The following is a 21,202-nucleotide window of genomic DNA, read 5'->3' on the forward strand; positions in this document are numbered from 1 at the left end:
CACGCTCACACACACACACACACACACACACACACACACACACAGACAGACAGACAGATCTGTGATGCTTGGTCTCTAGATACGGCTCGGATCTCGCTGTCTGGATAAGATCCTGAGATTGAACAAGAAATGCATGCTTTAAAATAAAAAATTATGTTTTTCACTGCAAATTAGATCACATTTTTGAACAACCAACACACGTCATTTACATTCAGACCAAAACATACTACTGCACTACCGTCAGCTTAAAAATATAAATATATTTAAAGTATTTAAAGAAAATATCAAAATAAAACACTTGCTAAAAATTAAATCATATAAAAAGTCAAAATTAATCATTTTAAAATAAAAACATTCAAAAATACTCTCCAAAAAACGTAAATCATAAAAACATCAAATTAAAATAATTTGGAAAATACAATCAAAATAAAACACTTCCTAAAAATGTAATCATAAAAATGTGAAAATTAATCATTTTAAAGTAAAAGCACTCAAAGACCCTTTCAAAAAATTTAAATCATAAAACTGTCATATTAAAATATTTAAGAAAAAACAATCAAAATAAGACACTTGCTAAAAATAAATTAAATAATACAGTCAAAATTAATCATTTTAAAGTAAAAACATTCAACAAAAAAAACTTTCAAAAATGTAAATAAGAACATAAAATTTAAAAAAATACAATCAAAATAAAACACTTGCTAAAAATAATTAAATCATAAATTTTAAATAAAGGACCAAATCTCAGAATTCTATTTAGCTTTAATTTATATTTTAATCTCAGGATTTATTAGTTTTTTTAATATATGTTTTCTATTTAGCTTTAATTTATATTTTAGTTGAAGTACTTAAACCTAAAAAACTAGCCTTGGCAACTGAAATAAGTTTTTCATCTAATATTTAATTATTTTAAGAGTTTTATTAATCCTGAGATTGTCTTTTAACAATAGATTCATGCTTTAAAATGTGTTTTGCTGGAAATGAGGTCACACAATCACAATCATAAAAATGTAAAATTAAAATGAATAAATAATTTAAAATAAAGCATTCAAAATTAACCACTTGCTAAAAAATTTATAAAATAAAATAAAAAAGATCAAAACATTATTTTTTTTAATTTTTTATTAATAAAATTTAAAAAAACTTGGCAAAACTTTAATGTAAAATTAAGATAAATAAATATAAAAATAATAAATACATAAATATAAATAAATATATAAATAAGAGAAGTTTTAAGAATAATAAAGGACTCAGTGTGCTTGCTTTGCTAAACTTGTAAGGTCCAAAATTACATTATTAGTGAAAATTCTTCTCATCAACATCAACACCCTGTCGAACAGCGACTTTTTAAAAGATTCATAAATCAGCCAAATCAGGTGTGGCTTTAAATAAGACCAGTTTAAGTGAAGGGTTAGATGCCTGTTATTGTACATACACAGCAGCATTAGATCTATATGAAAAGCACTGCATTTATGACACGTCCTCACTAAAGTCCCACAGGACACTCCGGATGTAGTGGGGCAGAAAGCTCCAGATGTCCAGTCACACACACACAGATCCTAATGAGGAGGAGGTAAACTCATTTCCCATGGGCTGATGCTGACGGGCTCGTCGTCTATGATAATGCTCCGTCTCAAAGCAGAATGAGATGAAGCAGACGCAGTCAGGAGACTCTCTTCCGCTTACTGATCTCTTACTGCAACATTCATGCATTTGGCAATCGCTGTTATCCAAAAAACAATTCAAGGTGAACGTTTGATAATCATATGCTTTCCCTGGAAAGCAAAACCATGCCTTTGCTGTTACTCGTGCAAAAGACGGAGAGATCAACGCATTATTACATGCATTATTAATTATACTGGCATTACCATTTCAAAATATATATATATTTTTTTTTAATTACATTTGATCAACTATCCGTCTTCAAAAATATTAAAAAATAAGTTGTTTTAATTAAAAAAATTTTGAAATAAAATATAAATATTAGATGAAAAACTTAAACATGTTGCTTTGCTTTTTGTAATTTATATAGTTTTTTATGTATATACAGTTTTTATTCATTTTTATTTCAGTTTTAGTTTAAGTTGTTTTAGTAGCTCAAGTTAAACTTTTTTTTTTTTCTTTGGCAACAAGCTGAAATTAAATAAATTTAAGTTTTTTAGATTTTATTTTAGTTCATGTTCATTTCAGATTTTAAAAAAATGTTTGTTTTTTGTTTTTTGTTTTAGATTCAGTTAACTATAGTAACTCTAGTGTGTGTGTCTGAGAGGATCATCGCTAGACAGGTTAAATATTAGCAGATAATGTTACAAAACCAATATTGTTTAACCAAAAACCAACTGATATTAAAGACAGGAAAGACTATTTCATTCATATTCTGCTCAAAACGCAATCATGCGAGCAATGAGTTCAAATAAAGATAGTTATATATTATATTTTGAGTGTGTGTGTGTGTCATAAAACTAGTCCTCTGTGTCAGTTTATGCTGTTGATAAACACCTTTCCTCTTCTTGCTTGTAACTTCATTAGCCCAACCTCTATTGGGTTACAGCTTTACATCAGCAGCCAATCAGAGGACAGAGACAGAGACATGGGCAGAACAAGCAATTAGCCATTTAAATAATAAAAAATGAAAAATAGACATTTAAATAGTAAAAAATAAATAATAAAAATGAAAAATAGTCATTTAAATTATAGAAATAAAAATTAAATAGAAAATAGTCATTTAAATAATAAAAAAAATAAAAAGTCATTTAAATAATACGATAAAAAATAAATAAAAAGTCACTTAAATAATAAAAATAAAAACGAACTGCACCGGCTGAGCGTCCGACACCAGAATAACACGAGAGAGAGAGAGAGAACATGGAGGGACAGTATCTCAAGAGACACGCTCTGAAATTCCCCATTTTACAACAAAATATCATCTCAAATCCCAGTGAAGCAGCCGTACATCTAAATGAGACGGCAGCATCTGGTTTCAATCAGCTGCAGAGTGAATTCCAGAAAACACGGCCTGAGGAAAGGTGAGGCTGGGACAGTCTGAGAAACGCTCGCACGTCTCTGTCATGGAGAATATTTTCAACGGCGTGTAGAATGAAGCTTCATTAGCGTTTGGCACTGAGGCCCTCATCTCCAAAATAACACTGTCCCATTGTTTCCAATGGATCCACAGAACACACTCTTCAATCCAGAAGAAATGAGTGAAGCAAGTCTTTGCGACTGGTTTACTGGAAAGCTGAGTCATCTCATCTCACTCAAGCAGAAAACACGAGGAATGGTTCATCCAAAAATGAAAATATGCTGAAAAAGTGCTCACCCTCACTTTGTTTCTTCATCAGATTTGGAGAAATGTAGTGTCTCAGCAATGGCTCCTCTGCAGTGAATGGGTGCCGTCAGAATGAGAGTCCAAACAGCTGATAAAAACATCACAATAATCCACAAGTAATCCACACCACTCCAGTCCATCAGTTATTAAATAATAAAAAATGAAAAATAGACATTTAAATAGTAAAAAATAAATAATAAAAATGAAAAATTGTCATTTAAATTATAGAAATAAAAATTAAATAGAAAATAGTCATTTAAATAATAAAAAAAATAAAAAGTCATTTAAATAATACGATAAAAAATAAATAAAAAGTCACTTAAATAATAAAAATAAAAAGTTCATTCAAATAATTACAAAAAATATAATAGTCATTTAAATAAAAAAATAGTAATTTAAATAATAAAAAAATTAAATTTAAATAATATGATAAAAAAATAAATAAAAAGTCATTTAAATAATAAAAATAAAAAAGTTAATTCAAATAATTACAAAAAAATTTATATAGTCATTTAAATTAAAAAATAAAAAAAAATAGTCATTTGAATAATAAGGAGTATTTATGTAAAATCTGGTGTTATGGATAATCATACACTTTTAAGATCTATAAGAAGTGATTTGAAAGACGTGTGAAGCTGGATATATTTATATCTGTCTGTTTGTTCCTTTTCCAGTTCAATATATTTAGAAGACATGAGCAGAATGAACTGTGTGTCTATTTATAAAAGCACACACACATTTCCATTCAGGATCAAACTGTATCAACATAATCCAGCTCTGAATGAACTCAAACACACGCTCAAGACATAAAGCCGAGCTGCTAGAGGCCCAAAGTCCTGCCGGCTGCAGATTCTTGGCATTCTTTGACCGAACTGCACCGGCTGAGCGTCCGACACCAGAATAACACGAGAGAGAGAGAGAGAACATGGAGGGACAGTATCTCAAGAGACACGCTCTGAAATTCCCCATTTTACAACAAAATATCATCTCAAATCCCAGTGAAGCAGCCGTACATCTAAATGAGACGGCAGCATCTGGTTTCAATCAGCTGCAGAGAGAATTCCAGAAAACACGGCCTGAGGAAAGGTGAGGCTGGGACAGTCTGAGAAACGCTCGCACGTCTCTGTCATGGAGAATATTTTCAACGGCGTGTAGAATGAAGCTTCATTAGCGTTTGGCACTGAGGCCCTCATCTCCAAAATAACACTGTCCCATTGTTTCCAATGGATCCACAGAACACACTCTTCAATCCAGAAGAAATGAGTGAAGCAAGTCTTTGCGACTGGTTTACTGGAAAGCTGAGTCATCTCATCTCACTCAAGCAGAAAACACGAGGAATGGTTCATCCAAAAATGAAAATATGCTGAAAAAGTGCTCACCCTCACTTTGTTTCTTCATCAGATTTGGAGAAATGTAGTGTCTCAGCAATGGCTCCTCTGCAGTGAATGGGTGCCGTCAGAATGAGAGTCCAAACAGCTGATAAAAACATCACAATAATCCACAAGTAATCCACACCACTCCAGTCCATCAGTTAACATCTGGAGAAGACAAAAGCTGCGTGTTTGTAAAAAACAATTCCATCATACGGCTAAAATACGAGTCTATAATCCATAATAACGCTTCCTCCAGTGGAAAAGGTCCATCTCATGTTTTCTCTCGCATCAAAATCAACCCACAGATTTGTTTAGAGCTGTTTAAACAGTGCTTGATCTGTGCAGATTTCTCTCCTGATTCAGACCAGACCACTTTTTCACTGGAGGAAGCGTTATTATAGATTATGGACTCGTATTTAAGCAATGCTTTGAAGTTAAATCATCTTAAAGATGGATTTGTTTCTTACAAACGCAGCTTTTGGCTTCTCAAGACATTAACTGATGGACTGGAGTGGTGTGGATTACTTGTGGATTATTGTGTTTAATTTTGTTGATTGAATGGTTCATTTCTAAAATATGTATATGTGGCAAAGCTGAAAAAAAAAAAACATTGTTGAGGCAGTGATCAACCCAAAACATAGGACTCCAGTTAAATCTCAACTGTTAAAGCTCAGATGAAATAATAATAACTCAAAAAACACAATAATCCACACCACTCCAGACCATCAATTAATGCTGGAGAAGACAAAAGCTGCGTGTTTGTAAAAAACAATTCCATCATACGGCTAAAATACGAGTCTATAATCCATAATAACGCTTCCTCCAGTGGAAAAGGTCCATCTCATGTTTTCTCTCGCATCAAAATCAACCCACAGATTTGTTTAGAGCTGTTTAAACAGTGCTTGATCTGTGCAGATTTCTCTCCTGATTCAGACCAGACCACTTTTTCACTGGAGGAAGCGTTATTATAGATTATGGACTCGTATTTAAGCAATGCTTTGAAGTTAAATCATCTTAAAGATGGATTTGTTTCTTACAAACGCAGCTTTTGGCTTCTCAAGACATTAACTGATGGACTGGAGTGGTGTGGATTATTGTGATGTTTTTATCAGCTGTTTGGACTCTCATTCTGACGGCACCCATTCACTGCAGAGCATCCATTGCTGAGACACTGATGCAATGCTACATTTCTCCAAATCTGATGAAGAAACAAACTCATCCTAATCTTGAATAACCTGAGGGTGAGGAGATTTTCAGCTAATATTCATTTTTGGGTGAACTATTGCTTTAAGACGGTGCTATCTGAAGCCACACATGACAGCACTGTGCTGAATGTTTTATCTGTGAGGAAGGAATACCGCATGTCTGGAGTTACTGACAGTGCATTTCCAGCCCACAATAACAGACACAAGCTCATCTGACTAATGCAGTACAGAGAGAAAAGAGACGTCAGCCTTAAAGGACAAAACAAAAAAACACATCACCAACTTACAAAAGAGCTTCAACGCACTTCAACACACAAATGTATCATTCGAGGCCTTGTTTTCATAAATAGAGGCTATAATACAGGATTTCACATTGCATTATGAAGAGTCATCCAAATATTATTAACCGTTTCATCATCTCTAAAACTCGCTTCAGCAAAGATGCTCGTTTCATTACAGTAAAGTATTTTTTGCATACCATGCAACTATACTGTGCAATTTATCATAAAACTATGTCACAATGTGTCAAGGTAGATGGGATAAAATGTCAACAAGCAGTGTACTTCAACTAAAACGAGTTCTAATTTGTATATAATGATCATACAAGCAGTTTTATGAGCTCATCTTACTGTACATGGAATAGTATTATATGTAGCAATACTTAACATAGTACTATGAGTAAAAATACTTAGTATTACATACTGTATGTAATAATACTTAAAAACACTGCGGGGCTATTGAAGTGGACATGTACAGATTCAGCTGTAACCTAAAATATTAATATTAAATAAAAATGTTCATGTAACAAGCATTATTTTAAACGCTGGGCAAGTGCAACTGTGTAACATTTAAAAAAAATAAAAAGAAACATTCCATGATACAGTGTCACGCAACTATGTAACAATTTCTGACACGTCACGGAACCATGCTACTATGTATCAATCCCTTTACCGTCATTCTTTTCAATGCCAGGCGACTATGTAACATGTAACGCAACTCTATATTCTTTCATGTCACATATGTATCAACTATGTAACTTGCGCGCGGGCGAGGCCGCCGTTACACAGCTGCGTCTTTCCCGTTTAACTGCGTCGAGCGCAGAGCCACGAATGTTGCGTGAGTCCGTGCGGTTTTACCTGCAGATGCTCCTGGAAGCGGATCGGTAAAATCTGCGCCATTCTCACGGAGAGGAGAGGAGGAAGATGAGGAGGAGGGGGGCGCAGATGAAGAGTTGTGTTCGTGTTCTGTTCCTCTGAGTTGCTTGAGCCGTTAGACGAGGATATTGAGGGAAAGCTCGTGAATCTCTGCGTCTTCGGCCGGTCAGATTCACTCCGGGCAACTTCTCGGAGCGCTGCCGGACTCCTCCGCGCGAGAAAGTAGATCCGCGCGCACTGATACGAGACTCCCGTCCTGCGGCGCAGATGCTGTAAACACGCTCTCACAGGAGCAGAGTGAGGTATGAAGCAGGCAAGTGCGTGAGTTTGCGGTTAAGGGAGTGTGAGGGGGTCAGCTGTAGCCTTCCGCTCGAGACGAACATGTGACAGCAGGAAGCCCCCCCTCCAGCCAGAAATACTGGGGGTCTATTTCTGCACACTCACTCAGAGCAGCAGCAACAACCACCACACACACGGTCACTGCTGTTTTAGGATCACCCATATAGTATTTGTTATTATTACTTCAACTTTAAATAAACTATAACACATGACACAACTGACTAACTATACACATGGCATTAAACCACTGCTGTTTTAGGATCATTCATATAATATTATAGCATTTGTTATTATTTTGAATTTATTTTTATATTTTCCGTCATTTTAATTTACCTTTTATGATTTTTTTTTCTTTTTAAAAATATGTCTGCTTAGTTTTTATTTTATTTTATTTTATTTTATATTTTTATTTTAAGTACTTCAACTTTAACTAACACATGACACAACTGAAATATTTACTGAAAGTTTTGTATATATTATTTAGTTAACATTTATTTAAATTAACAAATGTTTTTACATTTTTTTTAATGGTCTATTTAGTTTCAGTTTTAGGTTATTATTTTTTTATTACTAATTTTAATAAAATTTAAGTAATTTAAGTACTTAAAACTATAAAATATTCCTTTGACAACTAACTGAAATATTTACTCTAAGACTGAAAGACAAAGATTTTTTACTGAATTTTTATATTTTAGGTAACATTTATTTGAATGAACAATTTTTTTTTAAGTTTTTCTTTTTTTAATTTGTTTATTTTTTATTTAAGTTTTAGTTTAGTTTAGTTATTTTTAGTTTTAGTAATTTAAGTACTTCAACTTAAACTAAAGATAATTTTACTGAAAGTATAACTGAAATTGTTTCTATATATTTTTTTATTTAACACTTTTTTTTACATTTTTGTTTATTTTATTAAATGTCTATTTAGTTTTATTTCCATGTTAGTTTGGTTATTTTTAGTAATTTTAGTAAATTAGTATGTTTCAGAAATGTAACTACTTAAACTAAAGCTATAAAATATTCCTTTGACAACAAACTGAAATATTTGCAGAAACTATAACTTAAAGTTATATATTTTAGTTAACATCAATTTCATGGAAGAAATGTTTTGAATAGTTTCAGGTAACGCTAATAGCACTGACACATAAAGAGAAAAGTAGCATGGTAATGTTTGAAGTATAAATCGGCATTTTATGGATCTGTCGAGTAAACATCATGCTGCATTAATATGCAAATCATTTCAAAGTACCACGATGTTGATACATAGTTTATCAAATAGCACCGCGACTGTATACCGCTTCACCACTTAACATACAATTAGCTTATAGTTTCAAAGAATCTTCACAAAGCTCACATGAAATAATATTTAAGCTTCTGTAATTTTGTTTTAATTTGACTGCAAAGTTTGTGTGGGGAAAAAAAATGTCAGAAAGGTCACATGTTGATTTTTATTTATTTATTAACTATTTTACACCGAGACAACATGTTGTCCTGTAAACATTATATATGTGAGAATTTAACTCAAGTTAGTTCAATGATCACTACATAGATTTAAAAACTGTACTGAACACAAGACACACTATGAATATCTGACTGCATTACAAACACAGTGTAATAAATAGTTTAGGCAGTGTATGAGTGCGTGTTTGTGATATCAGGGTCAGTATCAGGCGGAGGAGGGTGCAGCGTTAGGGCCGAGCGGGGCGTGAGAGCTGAGTGCTGTGTTTAGCTTGACTCTTACGGTCGATCAGGAGGATGGGGTTCTTCATGTGATGAGAGATCATCTCCTGCAAGCTGCTGAAGAGCTGCAAAACACACACATCATCATCAGAACTATCATAATGCGCAATATTTACTGTCATTCTGCAGTTTTGCTTTGACATAAAAAAAATGTTCAATAACTTTTGAAAATCGTTTGATAATATATACATACACACACATATACACATTTATTTATTTATATATTTTTATTTCTGACATTTTGAATCATTTTGTCTGTGTATATATATATATATATATGAAAAAACATATATATAGATATATATGAATAAAATATATATTCACACACAGTATATACACAATTTGACATCAAATATACAAAATTATATATATATATACAGTATATATATACACACACAAAATATATATATGAAATAACATTATACACACACACATATATATACTGTATATATATATATATATACACACACACAATGAAATGTTAAAAATGATTATGATAAAAGTTTTTATGTCAAAGCAAAATATAGATCAAATATATATAAAACTGAAACTAAAATTATAGTCATTTAAAAACGTTTTCATTACTTGAAAGAAAATCAACGCAAAGTGGTTTGCTTTTTTTGTTGTTGCTATGCGGTTGCTAGGCTACCCGGGATGGTTGCTAGGGTGTTGCTATGCGGTTGCTAGGGTACACGGGGTGGTTGCTAGGGTGTTGCTATGCGGTTGCTAGGGTACCCGGGGTGGTTGCTAGGGTGTTGCTATGCGGTTGCTAGGGTACCCGGGGTGGTTGCTAGGGTGTTGCTATGCGGTTGCTAGGGTACTCTGGGTGGTTGCTAAGGTGTTGGGTCAAGGTCATTTAATTAAATGATACTTTAAAAAAAATATATCTGGAGTATTTCTTAAAGTGCTTTAAGCTCAGCTTAAACATCAGGGCATGTCGCTAGCAACACCAAGGCCATGGGTTTGAATCCCAGGGAATGCATGAATTGACAAAAATTAATGCATTGTAAGTCGCTTTGGATAAAAGCCTCTGCAAAATGCATAAATGTAAAATCATGCACAGCTGCGTGACTGCTATCAAACTACATGTGAATGTGAAGTGAAAGCAGACAGACAGATGTGCGGACGTCACATATAACACAGAGCATCTTCCTCTCCTCCTCTACCTCTTCCGTCTTCTTGCCCTCTTTTCCGAGCGCGTACTGTTGCGAATCCTCCAGGAAGCGCACCGGGATGTTGTAAACGGTCTGCCGGTAAAGCACGACCAGTGTGAAGGGCTGACGGTCATTCTGAGAACTGCTGTATCTGACCAGAAACGTGCCGTCCTGCAAAACACACACACACACACCAAATATACTTTTTGTTTAAAACTAGTGAAAAACAGCTCCAGATATTAAGCAAATATATATTATTTGATGTACTTTTATTTTATGTTTAACATTATTTTGTTTAATTGTGTTGCTTAATTTCAAAACAATATGACTCAATTGAACAATCACATATTGAGAATAAACATGCAGGATTTAAATACATTTTTAAATTATTTTATATTTCATTTTACTTTATATTATTACTATTATTATTATTATTATATTACTTTTTTATTATTATTATGTGCTTAATTTCAGAACAATGACTCAACTAAACATTCCAATTTAGATGATAAACATGCCACATTTAAATAAAATGTAAAAAAATATATATTTCATAATACATTGTATTTTGTATTTTATTTTCATCTTTTTATTTTTATATATTATTTTTATTGATTAATTTCAGAACAATATAACTCAAATGAACACTCCCATATTTAAGAATAATATGCTGAATTTAAATAAAATTAATTTTTAAAAAATACAAATCGCACATAAACAGAGGCACATCTTTTTAATCCTGATTTTATCCTGGTTTTATTTTGTCATTTTATCTTAGATTTCATTTTATTTTATATTTTAATTTATTCCTTGATTTCAGAACAATAAAACTCAACTGAACATTTCCATTTAGATGATAAACATGCAGCATTTTAATAAAATTTAATATATTTATTTTATATTTCATTTTATAATCTTTTTTTATTTTGTATTTTTGTATTTTCTATTTTATTTGATTGTTTAATTTCAGATCAATGACTCGACTGAACGTTCTCATATAAAGGAAAAACATGCAGAATTTAAATAAAATCAAATAAAAATCACACAAACACAGACACAGCTTGTTAATCCTGAGCACAATTTTGTCATTTTATAATTTATTTTATCATCTTTTATTATAATTTTTTTATACATTTTATTTTGTTTTAAAACTTAATTTCAGAACAATATAACTCAAGGAACATTCCCATTTAGATGATAAACATGCAGCATTTAAATAAAATTAAAATAATTATTTTATATTTCATTTTATTTTATATTTTATTTGATCATCTTTTTATTTCTTTTTATTTTATTTTACTGCTTAATTTCAGAACAATGACTCAACACAACATTGCCATTTAGATGATAAACATGAAGCATTTAAATAAAATTTAAATAATTATTTTATATTTCATTTTATTTTATATTTTATTTGATCATCTTTTTATTTATTTTTATTTTTATTTTACTGCTTAATTTCAGAACAATGACTCAACACAACATTGCCATTTAGATGATAAACATGAAGCATTTAAATAAAATTTCAATATTTATTTTATCTTATCTTTTATATTTCAGAACAATATGACTCAACTAAACATTCTCATTTAGATGATAAACATGCAGCATTTAAATAAAATGTCAATCACACACAAACGCAGACACACCTTGTTAATCCTGAGCACGGTTTCCTCTGCAGTCTTACGTTCACAAACTCCAGCAAACCACTCTTTGTCCTGTAGCCCCGCCCCCTGATTGTGATCAAAACCGTCAGCCAATCAGTGACTGAATACAGCGACATCTTTTGCAGTTTGTCACCAATCACATAAATCTGTAGTGTTTACCTGAGCGACTGGCTTTGCTCCAAAAGAAAGTGCTGTATGGAAAGAACATGAATTAATTATATGGAAAGTATGACTGATTCTATTAAAATGACAACAGAAAAATAAAATCTAAATCCAAATATTTACAAAAATAGTATATCATTGATACTAAAATAACACTGGAAAAATCACCCAATACTTTTTTCAATAAACTCAGCATAAATAAAAAACCATGTAACAAATACAACCATGAGCTTTACTGACATCTTTACTTTACAATTTAAATGAAAAATGTTTTTAAATTAGATTAATGAAAATAAAATTTTTGCTTTACAGTGGACTACTAAGAACCGGGCGAGATTGGAGACATTTGCATGAAAATATCATGATGCAAATAATCTTACTGTACCTAAAATAGGCTTTAAATATTTGTGTGTCTTATATTTCACCACAAAAAAACTAATGGAAAAAACTGTTTTGCATAAAGAAAGCAATGTGACTTTATTTTCATGACAGTTAAGCCCACACTGACACCAAATGCTGATTACGTTAATGAAAATAATAAATAACTTTATTTATTTATTTTAAAAAACCTGAACTGTAATGAGACAGTAATGAAAAATCCAGGGTTATTATCATGAACTAAAACTAAAACAGCAAAAAACATTCTTATTAGTTGAAATAAAATAAATATGAATTGAAAAAAACCTTAAAAATGGAAAGAACATGAATTAATTATATGGAAAGTATGACTGATTCTGATCATTGTTTTCATGCGACATACGATAACAGTTACAGTTACATCAAAAGATGAAGATTTTAGAGAGAATGACAAATAAATGAAAATAATAAAAGTGCTCACCTGTGCTGTCCAGAGAAGGAGGAGGAGGACTAGAAACACAACACATTTACTGTATGTGAGTTTGAGAAACATGCTGTTTATAAATCCAGGGTTATTATCATGAACTAAAACTAAAACAGCAAAAAACATTCTTATTAGTTGAAATAAAATAAATATGAATTGAAAAAAACCTTAAAAAATAAAGAAAGAAACTTATTTCAGCATTTCTTATTAGTTTAAGTTTAAGTACTAAAGTACCAAAATAACTAAAGCTAAATAAACTAACACTTAATTAGTCTATATTAAACTTATATTAATGCAAAAAACAACAACAACAACAACAAAACTGTAAGACAGTAATAAAAAAATCCAGGGTTAATATCATTAACTAAAACCACAAAAACATTCTCATCACTTATAAATAAATAAATAAAAATAATAATTGAAAAAATTAACTTTTAGTTTAGTTTGAGTACTGAAACAACTAAAACTAAATAAACTAAAACTAAACCTTTAAAATAAAAATTACATAGATATTAAGAGAACTAATAAAAATGTCAGATTTTTTTTTTTATAAATTCAACTTAAATAAAAAGCCATGTAACAAATACATCCTTGAGCCATACTAACAATTTTACTTTACTATTTAAATATTATTTTTTTTCACCTTAGATTAATGAAAATAATATTTTTGCTTTACAGTGGACTACTGAGATTGTATATCATTGCTCTCTTGTTGATTTTGATTTCTTCTATTGTCTTCATTTGTAAGTCGCTTTGGATAAAAGCGTCTGCTAAATGACTAAATGTAAATGTACTGAGAATTACAATAGCGTGAGGTTGAAGACATTTTCATGAAAATGGGCTTCAGATTTCTTACTTTTCTCCTTTGGTTTTAGGGTGAAATATGTCCAGGACGTTTCTGAACATGTAAAGAGGTAAAGGCTTCAAAGACTCACCTGGGTTTGGGTTCTTTGGGGAGGATGATGGGAGGAACCGGTTTGCTGTTTAGTGCGGGTGGCAGCTGGCCAGAAAACGTGGCGCGTTTTACTTCCGGCGGCAGAACTAAACGATCACAGAAGACGTCAAATAAAGCTGTACATGTGGCTCTGTATCATCACGCGTGAGTTAAACACAATTACAAACACATCTAGAGCGGGAAAAACTCCCTAACCTTTGTTCACAGTGTCACCGATCAGGACCGAACTCTGCGGAAACCAACAAACGAATCAAGAGAGAAGAAGACTGTAATGAATGCATGAATGTGTCAAACTAGCACTTACAGATTTGGCTCTGGGAACAGGTGGCTTCATTCTGTAAAACCAAAAGAAACGGTATCACCAAACTAGGTTTTGCAAACAAGAGTCACTAGCGGGACGATGCACAGTTTTAAGGTTTTTTACTGGCCTAATAAAAAAATATCCCCAGTAAGTTCTCTGTGATATTCTGGTATCTATAGACATGACTCGGGTCGCTCCTTTAATGTGCATTTGTGGGATGCATTGAACTAGCAACACCAATGTCATGTGTTCAATTCTTAGGAGACAGAAATGATGCATATTGATGAATATAAATTGTATATTTAATGCACAGTCAGTTGTTCAAGATAAACATTGCTACTAAATGCATAAAGGTAATTCTAAGAATAGTAATTGTGATGCTTTAGCAAAAGAAGTCATTATCAAACACCATCATTTAATGTGAGTCTGTAATAAATGAATTTAGACCAGTGTTATTTTCAGTATCATTTACATACTATTATAGTTTCAATATTTTGAATTTTTATTTTTGTATTTTCCTTTTTTGCATTTGAATGTTAGTTATTTATTATTATTTACTATTTTAAGCCATATCAGCAATATGGCAATCAACAATACTTCAATGAATTATACACAATAATTTAACAATATTATATTTTACAAAGAAACTATAAATAAATAGGCTAAATAAAACAATTATATACAATCTTTCAAATTGATATTTGATTTTTTTTTTTAAATCTCATATTTTCCCAGGAGAAACTTTTTTGAAAATATCTGTTAATGTACTTTGAGTAAAAATGTTTTTAATTTTAGTTGATTATTATTTATTTATAACTTTATGCCATATCAGCATCAAAGGCTATATTCATTGCTCAAAACTCAAATTTAATAGGATTTGAAATACTCTTAACAATACTTCAATGAATTGTATATACAGTATATACAGTATATATATATATATATATATTCCGAGTAACATTTTTTTTAAATATGGTTTTATTTTATGGTAATAACCCTGATTTTGACATACAGAGACATACATACATTTGTGGTGGAAGGTCTCGCCCTACAGTTTTAGGGGGCAATGGCATGCGGGCCAGGCTTCGGGGTGCAGGAGGTTCTGGAAAAGATAAAATAAAGAATAACAAATATGATTCAAGTCAACTTATCATTACAAAATCATTTTAAGTTATACAAACATGGAGTGCTGACCTGCTACAGGATCTAGATAGGTATCATCATCCTGACAGAAACAAATATAAAGTGATATTAAAATGATCACATAATATCTGACAAGAATGACTAATATTTTTTAAAATCATTTTCAATGCTAGTCATGCTTACCTGCCCTTCATTTGGGTCCAAGTAAACGTCTGGAAGGTCAGAGAGTACAGTAACTAAACATGCAGTGTGCCATCAACTAATACTGTAATATCCAATATAAATATCTGTGATAGTTTGATGAACATAGTCTTGAAATGACCTTCATCTTGCTGAGGGGCCGGTGGAGGTCTCATCGGGGGTCTCTTAGGAGGGGCTTTTTTACCAGGTTTATCTTTACGTATTACCTCAGGCGCTAGAAAATATAAAGTTGAAGAGTTTTCATGTACACTAGGCCATCCATTTTTCTCTGAATTACTCTATTGTGCAAAACTCAGCAAGATTTTTTAAAAATGAAATTAATACTTGTATTCATCAAGGATGCATTAAATTGATCAAAAGCGACAGTAAAGACATTTATAATGTTGCAAAAGATTTCTATTTCAAATAAATGCTGTTCTTTTGAACTTTCTATTCATCAAAGAATCCTGAAAAATAAAATGTATCACGGTTTCCACAAAAATATTGTGCAGCACAACTGTTTCCAACATTGATAATAATCAGAAATGTTTCTAATAATCAGCATATTAGAATGATTTCTGAAGATCATGTGACACTGAAGACTGGAGTAATGATGCTGAAAATACAGCTGCGCATCACAGAAATAAATTATATTTTAACATAGACTCACACAGAAAACAGCTATTTTAAATTGTAATAATATTTAACTGTTTTTACTGTATTTTTGATCAAATAAATGCTCTGCATCAAAAAAAGTCTTTCTTTTCTTAATTTATGTGCTTGTTTCAGAGACTCACGTTTGCTGTCACTGGGGTCGATGTAAAACTCCTCTGGGTCGTGAGGCGGCTCTGGCTTCTAGAAGAAAAAGAAACACACAACTGAGTCGAAAAAGCTATACACACCTATTTTGTTTAATTAACTTATATTAAAGGCTAAGGCACAGATATTGCTGTAATTTAGATGTTTTACCATGCTTTTCCCTATCGGGGTGATCTTGGCTGGTCGTGGCGGCGGTGCTGCCTGTCTTTTGGGAATAACAGGGTTTGGGGTTCGATCTGGATAACCTGAGAAAAGAAGCATTAGACACTAAATCATTAAAAATATTATGACCTTAAACATGTATTCAGCATACTTAAAGGGGTCATATGATGTGATTTCAAGTTTTCCTTTCTCTTTGGAGTGTTACAAGCTCTTGGTGCATAAAGAAGATCTGTAAAGTTGCAAAGACTAAAGTCTCAAATCCAAAGAGATAACCACGCCTACCTAAAACGGTTCGTTCTAACACACCCCACATATCTACGTCACTATGTGGGAAGATTCCTATTACATATTAGTGAAAAATATAAAACTAATTACATGTAAATATTTTCTTACATCCCATGCAAAGATAACCAATCCATTTGTAACTTGATTAAGACAGACAGACAGATAGACAGATAGATACCCAGGTAAACATTCTCCTCTACTTGGCGCGGTTGGACTTTAATGGTGGGACGTTCACATGGTGGAGCTTCATACTGTTGTATTTCCTCTACTGTTTTTTTTTATTTGCATCTTTGTTTTTATTTTAAATAACAAAGGTAAAATAACAAAAAGAGCTTTATTGTGATTATTACTATAGTAATTATTATTAATTAAAGAATTGGAGGAAAAGATGCATTGTGATGCATCATAATTATAATCGAATCAAATCGTGAGGCAGCTGAAGATTCACATATATGTGAATAGGCCATAAGGGCTTTTTTACTTGATTTTTACTTGCCCTGCCACAAAAAATAAAATAGTTTTGTTATCATTGTTTTTGTTACCAAAATTATAGATATCAGTTCAATTTTACAATTCTCGATTCCAACTGAAGACAAGTGAACAGTCAGTAAATAAGAACAAATGAACGAAAGATAAGCAATAGCACAAATAAATAAATAGGACAAAGATAAAAATGAAACAATGCTTTAGGTTTTGGAGTTTGTACATGTTCAGGTACAGATATTTAATAATCAAATGTAAAATAACTTTGCATACTTTTGTAGGCCTATGTGTTTTTCAGTTCAAGCGCAAATACAACTTTGATTATCAACACTCAAAAAAGTACTGTTTTCACTCGTTAATATTAGCCTATTGCATTAGCTGTCAAGAATAACTACCATGATTAACAATATTTTACATCTTTTGGTTAATATTAATACATTATTTCAATATTACTAAGGTAAATTAGTGATTTAAAAAATTGCATGTGTAGAGTGAGATTTGTAAAAAGGTAAATGAACTTACCAGCCTGTTACAAAGATCCACAAGCAGTAAATCAAAGTGCACAGAACGGTTTGTTAGGTGAACATTTACCTTCACTAATGTACCTTCCTACTCTGTTCTTTAATGTTAGTTCATAATGCATTTAACCAACATTAACACGTACAGTTTAATGCTACATGTTTTTATATAGATATGTGTAAAATATGTCAGACTATGACCCTGCTCACAGCCTCATTTCATCCCCGTTAAATTCAATATAGCATCAAATTTGACTAACCTGCCTTTTAAAAGGGTCTGTATATATAGGCTAGTTATTTTTATATGTGTATTTCTTTATTTTTAATACACTTGAGGTGTGTTGCTTATAGGCCCTATATAGTATTTATTTACATTTTATCTATTCATATTTTTTCCACATTGATGTAGCTGCTTTTCACCGCTGTTTTAAAGGGGTCATATGATGCGATTTCAATTTTTCCTTTCTCTTTGGAGTGTTACAAGCTCTTGGTGCATAAAGAAGATCTGTAAAGTTGCAAACACTAAAGTCTTTCGCTTTTGTATATAGTTCTGCCAAACATGCATTATTATTCTTATATGTGACCCTGGACCACAAAACCAATCATAAGGCTAAATTTTTCTAAATTGAGATTTATACTGAGGGTGCAAAAAAATCAAAATACTGAGAAAATCATCTTTAAAGTTGTCCAAATGAAGTTCTTAGCAATGCATATTACTAATCAAAAAGTTTTAATATATTTACAGTAGGAAATGTACAAAATATCTTCATGGAACATGATCTTTACTTTTTTGGCATTAAAGAAAAATCTATAATTTTGACCCATACAATGTATTTTTGGCGATTGCTACAAATATACCCCAGCGACTTAAGACTGCTTTTGTGCTCCAGGGTCACATCTGTGCATTATTCTTATATGTATTTAACGAGTTCGTTTGCCCATATAATATTAAGGAAATTGTGTGTAAACTTATTTGGCTTGCTGTCCACTGATCAGGGGCTCGATGAAGCAGCTTCAACTCGAGCTTTGATATACAAAACTATTAAAATAATAAATACCATGCCACAAATGACCCCCTTATACCTTTATTTTAACCTAAAATCTTAAAGTTGCTGGTAAAGTACATAAATATTTTGTTCTATAGACGTTTTTATCTTATGTTTTTACACAGGTATGGCTTGTCATGAAAGCACCTGTTCTCCTGGGTGGAGCTGGTGGTCCGCTATGTCTGTACAAATGAAAAATAACAGGTAAATTAGACAGTTATGCAAGGTGTACAGGTGAAAAATGTAACGTTTGATGAAAAAAGACTTTAGTACTTACAGTACAGATGTTTTCAACTTCCCAAAGAAACTCTAAAAATAAAGAAGCAATACAGTGCGTGACCAAAACTCTCAGGCTCAAAGTCTAACAAGAACAATATTGATCTTTGCTAGCTGGTTTTGTTAAACACTTCCCGGATATTCAAAGATTATGTAAATATATATATATGGATGGAGAGTGTAGAAATGCTACACAGCGATGGAACATTTTACTTCATGTGTAATATTATAAATATAAATATTTCATTCGTCGACACTGATAATCACACGACTGCTTATCTTGGTTAGTAACACACATAGATGAATACTGTAGGTTATTCACTTCTCTTCTGTTCGTACACATACTTCAGAGGAAAACACAGCAGATGACTTTAAAAATTTAACGGATAAAAGCAATGTTGTACTTTAGGGGTATACAAACATGTTTAGTAATGTTTTGACCAAAGGTGAATGCATACACTCTAAAAAATGCTGGGTTAAATATAACCCAGCGCTGGGTTAAAAAGGGACAAACCCAGCTATTGGGTTGTTTTGACCCAGCGGTTGGGTTGTTTTGACCCAGCGGTTGGTTGTTTTGACCCAGCTATTGGGGTTGTTTTGACCCAACCGCTGGTTTAAAAACAACCCAACCGCTGGGTCAAAACAACCCAATAGCTGGGTTTGTCCCTTTTTAACCCAGCGCTGGGTTATATTTAACCCAGCATTTTTTTAGAGTGTAGATATCAGTAGTTTAAGAGATTAAGTGCCATCTTGAAAACAAAAGTAGAAAATAAGTGTATATTCACAGCACAAAACATAATAGTGTCGTAACTGGGATGACTAGATAAGAGGAAGCTGAAACGGTGCTATTTTCCGGTTTTTATCAGATAGGTGCTTCAGTTGCATCAGAACAATGTGGCGTTTTATTCACTGCGAATGAGGAGCTGAAACATTACCGTGTTAAAGTAGAAAAAGCAGAAATTTAAATGTAGAAGTTACCTAACCTTTCTGAAAAGTATATGACGCATACAGTATCGGACATCAATTCCAGGTAATAAATGACAGTAGTGCCTGGACGTTGCCACCCCAAATTATGATTAAATTGATGTTCACATATATAACAGTGTTCGTAGCATCTGAAACCTGCTCAAACACCAATCACATGTTAATTGCATCTTCATCTGTATTCCTGAATGTCTAACATGCAACTAAATAGAAATAATTGTACTTTACCATGATGCATGAGGCGTTCAGTTGATCAGGAAACAGCGCACACAACGCCTCTGCACTTTCCGATTTCTCCCAATATGGGGACAGGAGAGCTGTCAGTCAATAAATGGGAAAACAAAGTAACTGGCATTACTTTTTTGAAAAAGTAACTCAGATATTTTCTTGTAAATTAAAAAAGTAATGCGTTACTTTACTAGTTATTTGAAAAAAGTCATCTGATTACATAACTTGCATTACTTGTAATGTTTTTTTGCTGTTCAAAGTGATTTTTGTATGTTCAAGGACTCTTGTGCCGGAACAATTACAGACAAATCTACAAAATAAATAAATAAATAAAATATTACACATGTGTTTGTGCTTCAGGAGGTTATAATATGAGGCTATAATGTTAGCATGACGTTAGCTCTAAACTGCTGGATGATACAAGTTTGTTAAAATGATAGGAGTGGGGTAATTTGAGCCACATGTCCTGGGGTAAGGTGAGCCAGTGTTTCCCCCCTTCGTATGATTATAAAGTATTATTTTACTGCAATTCTACACTCTAAAAAATGCTGGGTTAAATACAACCCAGTGCTGGGTAAAATAGGGACAAACCCAGCAATTGGGTTGTTTTGAGCCAGTGGTTGGGTTACTGCCCAGAAGGTTGGGTTAAACATTTAACCCAACCGCTGGTCAAAACAACCCAATTGCTGGGTTTTTCCCTATTTTACCCAGCACTGGGTTGTATTTAACCCAGCATTTTTTAGAGTGTATATTTCATTAATTTTACACCAAACATGATTTTGATTTAGAATTTTTCAATTTGAACTTTTTGTTCTGAAATTAAGTAATTTAAAAAACGCCTTCAGAGTTTTGAACTGTATCT

The 21,202-nt window shown here is 32.2% G+C and overlaps 2 protein-coding genes and 1 long non-coding RNA gene across 3 annotated transcripts in view; all 3 read right to left on the reverse strand.

Moving 5' to 3' along the window:
- Positions 1–7,369, reverse strand: part of LOC107722848 (clathrin heavy chain 1-like) — a 53,621-nt gene extending 46,252 nt beyond the window's left edge. Inside the window, exon 1 of the mRNA XM_016531343.1 lies at positions 7,043–7,369. Within this exon, the coding sequence (XP_016386829.1) occupies positions 7,043–7,084 (42 nt within the window). The 5' untranslated portion in view covers positions 7,085–7,369. The remainder of the gene's footprint in view (positions 1–7,042) is intronic.
- A 1,589-nt stretch (positions 7,370–8,958) lies between these two features.
- On the reverse strand, positions 8,959–17,059 carry LOC107722857 (SH2 domain-containing protein 6-like). Its single transcript, XM_016531349.1, has 15 exons — positions 16,984–17,059; positions 16,509–16,603; positions 16,337–16,394; positions 15,682–15,774; positions 15,543–15,571; positions 15,411–15,441; positions 15,243–15,318; positions 14,220–14,250; positions 14,111–14,144; positions 13,896–14,001; positions 12,958–12,986; positions 12,117–12,148; positions 11,940–12,023; positions 10,303–10,461; positions 8,959–9,201 (listed from the first exon to the last, which is right to left on the reverse strand). Exons 2-15 carry the CDS (start codon positions 16,509–16,511, stop codon positions 9,085–9,087), a joined length of 882 nt encoding a protein of 293 aa, XP_016386835.1. The 5' UTR covers positions 16,512–16,603; positions 16,984–17,059; the 3' UTR covers positions 8,959–9,084.
- Positions 17,060–18,997: 1,938 nt separating this feature from the next.
- On the reverse strand, positions 18,998–20,372 carry LOC107722855 (uncharacterized). The gene is made up of 3 exons (XR_001637851.1): positions 20,341–20,372; positions 19,130–19,161; positions 18,998–19,034 (listed from the first exon to the last, which is right to left on the reverse strand). It is a non-coding gene; the product is annotated as an uncharacterized LOC107722855 (long non-coding RNA).
- Positions 20,373–21,202: the final 830 nt, after the last annotated feature.

The sequence above is a fragment of the Sinocyclocheilus rhinocerous genome, unplaced genomic scaffold (genome assembly GCF_001515625.1).
Source record: "Sinocyclocheilus rhinocerous isolate Xijiao unplaced genomic scaffold, SAMN03320098_v1.1 scaffold1596, whole genome shotgun sequence".
Classification (NCBI taxonomy): domain Eukaryota; kingdom Metazoa; phylum Chordata; class Actinopteri; order Cypriniformes; family Cyprinidae; genus Sinocyclocheilus; species Sinocyclocheilus rhinocerous.

What these genes read in the sequence shown, in the direction of transcription:
- LOC107722857 (XM_016531349.1), bottom strand. An exon ending in TGGACCCAAATGAAGGGCAG is followed by an intron (nt 15,442 to 15,542) that starts GTAAGCATGACT and finishes TGTTTCTGTCAG; the next exon opens with GATGATGATACCTATCTAGA. An exon ending in AGGGCAAGAAGACGGAAGAG is followed by an intron (nt 9,202 to 10,302) that starts GTAGAGGAGGAG and finishes TGTGTTTTGCAG; the next exon opens with CTCTTCAGCAGCTTGCAGGA.